The 12,417-nt window shown below is 39.3% G+C and overlaps 2 protein-coding genes across 2 annotated transcripts; one reads left to right on the forward strand and one right to left on the reverse strand.

The window, feature by feature from the left end:
* Positions 1 to 5,005: 5,005 nt before the first annotated feature.
* Positions 5,006 to 6,728, forward strand: clec14a (C-type lectin domain containing 14A). Its single transcript, NM_199786.1, has one exon. It carries the CDS (start codon positions 5,190 to 5,192, stop codon positions 6,294 to 6,296), a length of 1,107 nt encoding a protein of 368 aa, NP_956080.1. The 5' UTR covers positions 5,006 to 5,189; the 3' UTR covers positions 6,297 to 6,728.
* A 2,850-nt stretch (positions 6,729 to 9,578) lies between these two features.
* Positions 9,579 to 11,976, reverse strand: sstr1a (somatostatin receptor 1a). The gene is made up of 2 exons (XM_087290083.1): positions 10,652 to 11,976; positions 9,579 to 10,592 (listed from the first exon to the last, which is right to left on the reverse strand). The coding sequence occupies exon 1, from the start codon at positions 11,847 to 11,849 to the stop codon at positions 10,749 to 10,751; it is 1,101 nt and encodes a 366-aa protein (XP_087146209.1). The 5' UTR covers positions 11,850 to 11,976; the 3' UTR covers positions 9,579 to 10,592; positions 10,652 to 10,748.
* Between the last annotated feature and the right edge of the window lie 441 nt (positions 11,977 to 12,417).

The following is a 12,417-nucleotide window of genomic DNA, read 5'->3' on the forward strand; positions in this document are numbered from 1 at the left end:
TGTTGCAGTTCAAACTGAGCTTCAGAATGGGGAAGAAAGGTGATTTAAGTGACCTTTTGAACGTGGCATGGTTGTTGGTGCGAGACCAGCTGATCTGAGTATTTCAGAAACTGCTCATCTACTGGGATTTTCCCGCACAACCATCTCTAGGGTTTACAGAAAATGGTCAGAAAAAGAGAAAATATTTAGTAAGCGGCAGATCTGTGGGCGCAAAAGCCATGTTGATGCCAGAGATCAGAGGAGAATGGCCAGACTGGTTCCAGCTGATTAAAAAGGCAACTGTTACTCAAATGACCACTTGTTACAACCCAGGTATGCAGAAGAGCATCTCTGAACCCACAACACATCCAACCTTGTGGTGGACGGGCTACAGGAGCAGAAGACCACACCGGGTGCCACTCTTGTAGGCTAAGAGCAGGAAACTGAGGCTACAATTCACACTGACAATAGAAGATTGGAAAAACGTTTCCTAGCTTGATGAGTCTCGATTTCTCCTCCGACATTTGGATGGCAGGCTCAGAATTTTGCTTAGATCCATCCTGCCTTGAATCGACTGTTCAGGCAGATGTTGTAATGGTGTGGGGGATATTTTCTTGGCACACTTTGGACCCATTAGTACCAATTGAGCATCGTGTCAACACCACAGCCTACATGAGTATTGTTGCTGACCATGTCCATCCCTTTATGAACACAGTGAACCCATCTTCTAGCAGAATAATGCGCCATGTCCTAAAGTGTGAATCATCTCAAACTGTTTTTTTGAACATGACAATGAGTTCCCTGTACTCAAATGGCCTCCACAGTCACCAGAGCTCAATCCAATAGAGCACCTTTGGGATGTGGTGGAACGGGAGATTGGCATCATGGATGAGCAGTCGAAATATCTGCAGCAACTGCGTGATGCTATCATGTCAATATGGACCAAAATCTCTGAGGAATATTTCCAGTACCTTGTTAAATCTATGCCATGAAAGATTAAGGCAGTTCTGAAGGAAAATGGGATCCAACCCGGTACTAGTGTGGTGTACCTAATAAAGTGGCCGCTGAGTGTATATATCTGATTGTAACTTGAACCTAATATGATTGTAATGCAATAATGTTCACCTTTTGTAAAGCTGCTTTAAAACGATAATTATTGTACAAAGCTCAATACAAATAAACTGGAATTGAATCGGATTTAATTCATTGTTGTCTCACAAAGCAGCGAGCTCTCATAATAAAACACCTGTATCACCTTCATTTCAACTTTCCTTCTTTGTTCTTTCTAGGCATACTTGTAGCTCCTTTTCCTGTTACCCATAATTCCATTTCCTGTCCTTCTTCCCCACCCCCCTGGCTCTCTAGACTGCAGAACAGAGAGTCGAGTGCTCCTGCAACCTCACTTCCTGCCATTCAGAGCCGTTTCCTCCAGGAAGCATCTGCTGCTCTCTCATGAAGCGGCCTGTTGGAGGAACAGAATAATAATACGGTGTTAGTCATGGGACATTCAACACCACATTAGTCCCATGTGAGCTCTTGAAAACACACGCGGAGGTCAATCAACACGCATTTGAAACTGACAGCGTTGAGTGCGACATGTAAACACAGAGGTATAGTACTACTGTAAAGAACAATCCCTGATGTAATGAGCAACGCTTCCTGGTATTTTTCCCAGAGTTGTTTTGTTACAGACACAATGAACAAGTCAAAAGAAAAAGAGCATTAATGAAGCTGTTATGATTATTAACAATTTATAAATACTCAAATCACTAAAATTGAGTAATTTTTTAAAGTAAGTAGACTTTAAAAAGTGTACTTGAATACATTTTTTTGTACCGTGTCGGTACTTTTACTCCACTATTTTCCTTCAACCTGAAGTCACTACTTCACATGTTTATGTTTTCTTGTCTACAGTGCTTGGTTAAGTAGAATAATCAGTACCCTGATTCCCATTTAGTCAAATTAAGCATAGAAAAATTGCATCAGACAGACTGACAGACCTCAAGACGCGGATGCTTTATAAAATGTACAGTGTTGAAGCTTTACTAAAAGTGTCCAAGAAGACACAAAACCGTTGCACGTAATAACTGAGAGACTGTTTAGACTCCATGATTGTATGAGTGTCTGACTTGAACAATACCTAAATGCACTACAGATTCAAATACTTATGCAACATGTATAACCTAAGCTTTAATCAATCATCATAGCTAGATTTTTAGGTTGCACAGATTTCAATTGCTTGTAAACGCATCAGCCTGGTTTATTATCGATGCATATCTCCTCTCTTTATCTCCTCCCCCTTGGCTTAATAATTAGGAAGTATGGTTTGTCATTCCATTGTTATGCTGATGATAGTCAGATCTATGTACCACTTAAGAAACATGACTCTGTCAACTCCCTTCTTGATTGTCTTAGTGAAATGAAGGCTTGAATGGCTTTTAACATTTTAAGTTAAAATGAAAACAAAACAGAAGGAATGTTTTTTGAAGATACCGTTGGGACAATTTGGGTTCGTTAACTCAGCATATTAAGCATAAAGTCACAAATTTAGGGGTGAAATTTTAAATTTGACAATCAGATTAGACAGATAGTTAAATCTAGCTTTATTTCCAATTACGACAACTAGCAAAAATAAAGCAATATATACCAAACAACAGTTTCAGACAGTAATCCATGATTTTATGACCACTCTGTTAGATTACTGTAATGCACTGCATGTGGGAATAAACAGGTCAACTGTTGCCTGTTTGCAAATGGTGCAAAATGCTGCAGCACACCTGTTAACTGTGAAGAATCTAACTAAGAACCTGAGAATGCCTGTAGCAAACTTATGTGTGTGTTGTTTCAAGAAAACAACTATTCATGTGTTGTGTTTCATTTTCACTTGTTTTTATTCATTTATTCTTCATTTAAGTATTTAATTTAATCTAATTTAAATTTATTATTACTATTTTAATTTAATTATTGCTTCATTATTATCTCCATTTTTCCATATTGTTGTAATCTTATGACTGTGTGAATTCAAGCTACACCTGTTTTCATGAGTAAGAGAATTCTCCATTTGAAGCTCTGTATTGTCTCTAGACAATGTTTTGAAGCTGTAATTTTTCATTGCTGTTGCTTGTGGTATAATACAACAAAATCGCAACTTTTTGATTTAGTGGTTAATTCGTATGAATTCGTACAATCTAATTCATACAATTTAGTATGATTTGTCCATCACCCAATGATGGTTGGGGTTAGGGGTGGGGTTGGGTGCCACGCCTCTTTTTTAAAATCGTACATTTTCAATAACACTAGTTGGATTTATCCTGTTCAAATGAAGTCTGAGCATTGAATCATACACAACTAATTTTATTTCACAAACTCCACTCTTTCTTTATCATTGTTACTTTGTCTCCTGCTTCTGCTCTGGTTTTCTCAGTCAACTCCTATAATTCAGTTGAATACTGGTTAACAGGTTTAGGTATTGGAAACTTTGCTGACTTGTTGTCCATATACCTGGAGAAACAGACTTTTTCCGACAAGATCTGGCATCCGGGGCTGTGATCATATTTATCTGGCATTGGAGATGGTGGTCTAACAACTGGTACGTGCAAATATGACCACATTTCCCTGTGTTAGCTTTCCTTCATTGCCAGTTCATTTTAGAATAAAGTTAAATATTCTTTTAATTGTTTTTAAATCTCTAAATGGTCTTGCCCCACCTTATATCTCTGAGCGGATACACCCCTATAAGCTCACTCGTTCTCTCAGATCAGCTTCTTGTGATTGTGCCAAAAATCAAGCGTAAGCTTAGAGGAGATTGTGCTTTCACTGTGGTAGATCCTAGACTATTGTATGATTTACCGCTACCTATCAGACAGGCCTCTTCCATGTTCTCATTTAAATCAGCTCTTAAAACTCATTTTGTTTTGTTGGCATTTGACACATGATCTAATTCCTATTTATTTTAATGTATTTGCCTTTTTAGGTAGCTATATTTTTATCTTGTATTATATAGACTATTATGCTTATTTAAGCACTTTGGCTTATTTCTGTGTTTGTAAAGTGCTCTATAAATAAAAACTGTATATGCCGAGCTAGTGTTTTTCCCATGATGATAAATTCCGGTGACCTGTTTTTGTGATTTTTTTTCCATTTTATACGGTTCCTTTTACAGCATCGATGTTGTAATGTCATTAAAAAAACATTCAGTTAAATAAACTTTAGCATTCATTTAGTTGCTCAAGCGTAAAACGAGACAAAAAGTCGTTTACTCGCACGCGCCCATCAGAATCGGCAGGCTAGCGCAGAAGATCCATTGAATATACTGGGGTAAAATAAATGCTCATATTACAAAGACACGGCGGGGGAAAATATAATTTAATGCAGTGCTTCTTGTACAATCTGAGACCCACTTTATATTGGATATCACTCAGCTAATGGAGATCACTGATTCTGAAGAAAACTGACCTTAAACGCGTCGGTTTTTCCATTGCGTACAGTTCGCCGGAAGCGCTTAACCCAGGTTACTGGCAAATTAAAAGTCCCATTAGCATGCTTCGGCATATACCCTATTGACTTTACATATATGCACGTAATGTGTTCTGTAAATATACAATAATTTAATTTCCACTTAAAGACCCTTAAAAATAGGGCACTGATGTAAAGTACACTTTTAAATGGCAAGGTAATAATAATTTTCAAAACTTTATACTTACTACTCTCGAATATTTTTAGAAGTGCTACTTTTTACTCATATTTTGAGTAGCAGGTACTTTTACTTGCACTACATATTTTTGGGAAGTAAAGATACTTTTACTTGAGCATGATTTTTCAGTCCTCTTTCCACCACTGGCTACGATGAAACCTGAAACCTTCAAGGAGATGATGGGTGTGGATGCATGAACGGTTTATCAGCCCTATGCCAAGAAACACAGGTTTCCTCGTCATTTAAAGCTCATCCGTCACTCTGCTGTGGGAGTTTGGCAGTGGGATTGTGTATTATGGAAGCTTCAGTTTCACCAGGAACAGATTTTTGTTCATAGTTGCGATTGTTTTGCTTCGGCAGCACCACCACCCAAGAGGAAGCGAATGGCTGTATCAAGGCTGAACAGACTTCCTGTGCTTGTTGTCTTGGGAGGACCTCACAGGGACGGCTAAGAAAGCCAGGGGGAGAAAAAGCAGACAATATCATTTTAGTTTGAGTCTGCGAGCAGAGAGCAGACATGGATTTCTGGATGGTATTACATCTTGTGAGCCTTCTCAACATGGCACACTATTCAGCCGAATTGTCCTTCTACACTGTTCACTTGAACAAAAACTCATTCACAGATGCGCAGAATTATTGCAAACCTGGAGGTGTCCTGACCGACATTCCGGATCAAAAGGAAATGGATAAGATCCTAAAAACAATCTGGGACAAGACCAACAGAACGGCTGCTTCATTTTGGGTTGGACTAAAGAAGGATAAAGGTGTGTGTGTTAAACAAGGATCACCTCTTAAAGGATTCCACTGGACGGTGGACAACAGCACTCAATCTGAAGGCAACATGTGGAAATCTGAGCCTTCGCACACTTGTACGGATGTTCGCTGCGGGCTACTTTCAGTGGAATATGGAAACTCTGGTGCGACAAACAGCGGATTTATGGATGCCACCTGCAAACAGCAACATGCTTTCATTTGCAAGCGAAATATGGAGACGATGTGCCAACGACCGGAGATACCTAAAACACAATACATAATCGACTATCCGGAAGATCCGTACACATGTCAGGTTGTTTGCAATTCTGGTGCCAATTACACTTTGACATGCTCACATGATTCAGTTTGGACCATAGTCGGGAAGGAAAACATTGATGTGTTTCAACTCTGCCTGGAATGTGTGAGCGGCTACAGGAGGGATGCATCCGGAAACTGTGAGGATATAAATGAATGTGAAGAATCAAACCCGTGCAATCATGGATGCAAGAACACATACGGCTCCTACATTTGTGACGAACCAAAACTACCCACAACTCATCTGAAAAGTGATGAATCTTCACACAATGATGAGGGCAAATCTGTGCAACCTCAACCTACAGTTCTGTCTGAGAACGTCAGGATGAATGACACAGGGGTGCAGATTGAGGAGAGCGTTGGAGACATTTCAAATATCATAGTACCTGTGATTATAGCCCTGCTGATTTTCATCGTACTAGTGGTCATTGTCGCGGCCATTGTGAAAGGATGCCTCAGGAGGAGAACCGTAAAACGGGCCCGGAGGAAGGCGGAGTCCGTGGCTCTGAATGGATCCAGCTCCATGGAGAAGGTGAATGAAAAAGAGGAAACCTAAGTGAGAGAGACTGTGCAAATGTGACAGATAACTCAATGTGACACATGCAGGCGACTACAGAGAGGGCTTACTGGATGATATTACTCTCTCAGAACATTTGGGTTTGAGAGTCATAAGAGAGCTGTGTAAATGCTGCCTTTGAATTTCATTTGCCGTTCCCGTCTGATTTGTTTTTACTCTCAGTCGAAATCAGGGTCTTTCTGCTGATGTGGATTTTGAAATTAGTGATTAGATGGATGAAAATAGCGTACTCTGTCTTTGTTTACTCCTACCTAGCTGATATTTAAATGCACCTATACTTGGAGATGTAAGAACTGTAGATGATGTTGTGATGTTACTGCCATTGGGTCTGTTTTCTAATTATATATTAAGCAACATTGGAGATTTATATGTCTGGAGGGTTATGAATAAAGGCGGACATTAAAGCTGTAAGCGGCTGTTATTTTAATCATCTTTTTTCTTTGATAGCCACACATAAACAGTACATGCTAGCTTTACAGGTAAAGCTAAAATCGCTAAAGCTAAAACGTTCTGAGAACATGTTTTGTTTGGTGCCGCTAGAGGCGCTCACGTCACTAATAACACCTTTAAAGTGATAGTTCACACAAATATTGCAGTTCATTTACTGACCAAGATGCAGAGAACGTTTATATCCAGCAGAATATTGAAGTTATATTATTTTGACTGAAACTGAAACTACAGTCTGTAACCGATTTTAAAAAATGAAACAAGTAATGTACAAAAAATACAGGCATTTTGATGGTAAAAAACACCCATAACTGATACAAATGTTTCCTGATGATTCAGTAAAAAATGTGGTCCCTTTTAAAAACAGACTAATAAAAAACAAACCATTATTCACATTTAATCCACACCCTCACCAAAACATTTCTTAGGTTCATGGTAGTCACAATCTTCATGTCATATGATGACGTATGGAGCAAAGCAAACACATGAGCTAACGCTGTTTGTTTAGAACAGGGAGGAAAGACTTGTTATTGTTCATCAAAACTGTACTTGTACTTGTGCTTATGTTATAAATATAAACATTTTTACTCAAGAAAAAAGATAAATATACATCTTGGATGGCAGGCAAATTAACAACAAGTTTTCATTTTGGCTGAACTATATGCTTGAAAAGCACACTGTGTTTCTGGCTGATCTGGCAACTTTCATTGTGGCTGTACTCTTAGAAATGAAGGAACACGAGCTGTCACTGGGGCAGTATCTTTTTAAAAGATACATATTTATATGCAAATAGCCCACAACGGTACCTAAAAGGTGCATATTAGTACCCAAATGTACCTAAAAATTATCTTTGAGGTACCATTATGGACCCTTGAGGTACAAATATATACCTTTTGAAAAGGTACTGCCCCAGTGACAGCTCCCTTTATTTCTGAGTGTGTGCAGTTTCATGATGATTATTTTAAATTATTTAAAACGTGTATACATACCCAGGTAGCAATAAAATTCTGGGCCAGATTTGGCATAAAGCTGGCACAGCGGGTATTTGTCCGGCACTGGCATACAGCATGTGGACCAAACATGGCCCGGGTTTCGCAGAGGTGGCACATCTTTAAGGCAGCACACAAGATATCAGATGAAATATTTGGCCCAGATGTTAAATTTATGTGTGGGTCACGTAAGTTTGGTCTATCTTGACCCACTTTTAAAATACATTTATATTATTTTTAATAAAGAAAAAACTCTACCAATCAGGTTGCTTCGAGAAAAAGCTTGGCCATAAAGCGAAGTGCTTCATGGGTTAATCAAATTCAATGCAGTCATGACAAACCAACATATCTGAGAGGGGTCTGGATGCAGACCTGGTGCAGTGCAAACTGAGCTGCATCCAATGCTTTTTAATGCGCTCACCTAACCCCACCCCTAACCCTACCCATCACAGTGACGTCATTCACTTCATTTTTGTGACTTGAGTCTGACATTGCATTGCTGAGTGATGCAAATTTCAGCTTGCATCATAAAGGCTGCATCCAGATACTATTGGGCTAGTTCAGGCACAGTTAACGGCTAAAACTTGGCCCAGATATAGTCCATGTTTAGCCCTTGTATGGAAGCTAGAATTGGTCCAATTATATACAGAAATTCACTGCAGCATGTGGGCCAAGCAAAAGTTGATTGTGTGGGCCAGATCTGGACCAGAGAAAATTTGCTATGTGGGTATTTTACATTTACTTTTAGATTTTCATTAATTAATTTTCTTTTCAGCTTAGTCCCTTTGTTAATTTGGGGTCGCCACAGCGCAATGAACCGCCAACTTGTCCAGGATATGTTTTATGCAGTTAATGTACTTCCAGCTGCAACCTACTATGTGGGTATTTTCTTTTTATTCATTCATTTTAAAAATGTTATTAAAAAAATATGAAGAGCGCCTTATAGAAAATAAATAAAAAGAGAAACATATCCCAATATGTGGTGTATTCGATCTTGAAAATCTAATTTTTAAGTACAGTTTGCATAAATTAATAAACGTATTCTGTCAGTGAAAAGATTCAGCATTGTATTACAGGTCAGCAGCGGAAAGACCCACCCCCCTACTGACAAAGGTCCAGTATTTATCCCATACATTAGCTCATTTGTCCTATTTTGACTGTTATGCCACTATAAATTATTAAAATAATCCATCAAAAAAGGCTTTAAGATCTAAATTAAGACCTGCAAGTCAACTCAACTTTTACTGTATTGTTGTTAAATAGAGTAAACCTTTTACAAGAAACTTTTATTCTAAATCTTGGACCTTATACTTGAGAGAAAAAATGTGCAATAAAATGTTGTGAAACACCAAAGGCACCCCATATTAAAGTTACTTATAACACTTATTAGACTATATTGCTGTCATCCATGAATTATCAAATGTCATTTTTAGAAGAGAGGCTAGAAAAATCGGGACACTCTATGTTGTTATCATTATTGTTTTTTTTGTTTTTTTTTTCTATTATTGAAATGTCCAAATTCTGACTGGAGAAAGTTGAATGTGCTGGCCAGCGTGTGATCTGCCTAATTACTGATAAAAGTCTACAGTTTTTATTTTGAAACTATAACAGATTCCTTTTTTTTTACTTAGTTCATATAGTAATATGTGATATAATAAATTTGTATTTTAAACATAAGTAGCCTATTTTCCATACTTCTTAACTCTAAATCTTTAAAAAAAAATTTAAGTACATCAAAAAGTGTGACCATCTCACAAACTAATCTAGCAAAAAAAAAAATAGTGCTTAAAATGTGACTAAAATGCAGTATCTAAACCTCAAAAAATGAGTCAAATAACTGCAAAAAGTCCAGAATCTCTTTAACAGGCTGGCCACGAGCTTGCATTAGACCAGTGTTTCTCAACCACCTTCCTGGAGGCCCACCAACAATGCATGTTTTGGATGTCTCCTTTGTTCGTCACACCCTTTACAGGTATTTCAGTGTCTGCCAATGAGCTGATGATCTAAATCGGGTGTGTTAGGTTAAGGAGACCTGGAAAATGTGTAGAGCTGGTGGTCCTCCAAGAATGTGGCTAAAAAAGACTAAGAATACTTTAGACCAGGGGTCACCAAACTTGTTTCTGGAGGTCCAAGCTTAATCAAACACACCCGAACAAGCTTATCAAGGTCTTACTGGGTATACTTGAAACACCCATGCAGGTGTGTTGAGGCAAGTTGGAGCTAAACCCTGCAGGGCACCGGACCTCCAGGAACGAGATTGGTGACCCCTGCTTTAGACACTCTCCCTGCATACAACTTTTACAGATTGTTTATTTACTGAAAATCTACAAATTACTCGACCTGTGTCATGTAGACAAAAACAGTTAAGCGTTAGATTTTGTTGTTTTTGTAAATGCAACACTTTTTTTAAAATTAACATTAAATGCTGAACGACCCCTCATTCGTGACGTCATTGTCGCAATGCATTGCGATTGGTCTTTCTTTCATATACTTGCATACCTAATTTGGCGGAGTGTGATGATAACGCACCAGCGGCTCTGTTTTTATTTCATTGCACAGATCCAAAACAAAATAAACGAGATATATAACACTCCATTTCTGCTCTAAGCACTGCACGTCTCCTTCAGAAAACACACATCTAATTTCACCACATAATACACTGAGAGTAAAAGCCATTTCCTGCATTTTATTCCATTTTAAAATAAACATTTAGTATTTGGCTGTGGTAATTCCTCTTTTTTTATCTAAACGTCTCACGTTATTTCAATATAGACTTTATAATAACTTTCACAAGTCATTCAAACACATCATATAATGTTTAAAGCATGATAAAAAAAAAGTTAATGCACATTCATAAATCGACTTAAATGCGCATCAACTTAAAATTAAGCATTATATGTTAATTATGAAAGTTAGTACAAAGTCTTACCAACAAAAAACACACACTGATATGACAACAGATAACAAAAACGAGTCTTTATGCTGGATGCAGTGCCTATAGTGTTGTAGTTCTGGATGTGCATGTGCCATTCCTGTACGTGCTGTCCGATTCCAGATTGTCCGGTTGAAAGTCATCCACGCTGTATCCCCGACTCTTCAGGGCCGTGGCATAGTAATCTATGGGCTCCTCCGTGGCGTTCTCCCACCATCGGAGGCATAAAATCCTCTGGAAGGAGCGTCTGAAGTTGTCCGACAGGAATCCATACAGGATAGGATTGGCACAGCTGTTGGCATATCCCAAAATCACAGCCAGCTGACTAAGGGTGGCGTTGTGCTGCTGGACGAACACGCTCACCAGCTGCACGATGTGAAAAGGCATCCAGCAGATCACAAACACCGTGACCACCATCATCACCATCAGCGTGATTTTCCTCTCGGACTTTTTGCGCTGCTGCCAGCCCGCTTTGAGCGCCACCACTCGCATCTTGACTATGATGAGGATGTAGCACATGCAGATGGCTATGACAGGGAAGAGAAAGCCCATCAGAAAGGCGTATATCACAAACACGGCCATCCACTGGCGCTCGGGCTCTGGCATCTGCATGTTGCACGCTACAGACCCATCAGAGTTGGGCGCAGTGGTGGAGAAGATGATGATGGGGAGAATGACCAGGATGGAGAACATCCAGACTGCTAAGTTGACCATTTTAGCGATGGTGGGTCTCCGGTAGCGGGCAGCTTTGATGGGATGCACCACGGAGATGTAACGATCGATGCTCAACACGGTGAGACAGTAGATGCTGGTGAACATATTAATGGCATCAACACTTAAGACCAAGCGACACAGGAGAGAACCGAACGGCCAGTGGTGAAGTAAAGAAGAGGTGACCAAGAAGGGCACGCTCAACATGAGTAACTCATCCGCGATCGCCAAGTTCAAAATATAGATATTGGTCGCAGTTTTCATCTTCGCATACCTGAAGATCACATATATCACCATCGAGTTCCCACATAGTCCAACTAGACACACCACGGAGTAGATGAAGGAGATAAAAATCGCGCTGCTGCCGTGAGCATCCCCGTTATGCGTCTCGTTGCTGGAGTTTAACAGATATAAACCATCCTCCAGGTTCTTGAAGGTGTCGTTGGGCAGCATTCCGACACCGGTTTAATTCTGCTCTGGGTTTAAAGTGTATAAATAAGAGCTCAGAAGACGCGCACATTGATGCTGCGCGACTCCGGAACGCGCATCCCGACGCTGCGGCGGTTTCAGCACCATGGACAGTTACTCCACATCCACATGCATCACATTCACAGACGTCACACGTGCAACATGACGCCATCGGGTCCTAACTGGCTTGAAAGCGTGTCTGAGACACAAAAATAGTTTCTGACGACATCCAGGCATTCTTGTCTCAATATAAATACAAAACGACAAAAATAAACACACAGTTTCCATATCTAATAAAGTAATGCAAACTGTGACTAGTCTTTCTGAAGGCTTAACCTTGCCAACAGCACCCAGAAAGCAGTTTATTAGTGTAGTTAATTATAAGAAACGTTTGTTTAGGTTTTAAAAAGTAATATTCTGAAAAGGGGGGAAGAAAAATAAAGCCTTTTAGTCTCTGGAGGAGATTCGTGACTGACTCCACAAAAGCAAACTATTAAGAACTTTGTGGATTAATCTTAAATTAAATTGTTTATAATTATGTGTATGTACTATA

The sequence above is a fragment of the Danio rerio genome, chromosome 17, assembly GCF_052040795.2.
Source record: "Danio rerio strain M-AB ecotype USA chromosome 17, GRCz13ab, whole genome shotgun sequence".
Taxonomy (NCBI): Eukaryota; Metazoa; Chordata; class Actinopteri; order Cypriniformes; family Danionidae; genus Danio; species Danio rerio.

Excerpts from the sequence above, each read along its gene's own strand:
- clec14a (NM_199786.1), top strand. The coding sequence starts at position 5,190 with ATGGATTTCTGGATGGTATTACATCTTGTGAGCCTTCTCAACATGGCA.
- sstr1a (XM_087290083.1), bottom strand. The coding sequence starts at position 11,849 with ATGCTGCCCAACGACACCTTCAAGAACCTGGAGGATGGTTTATATCTG.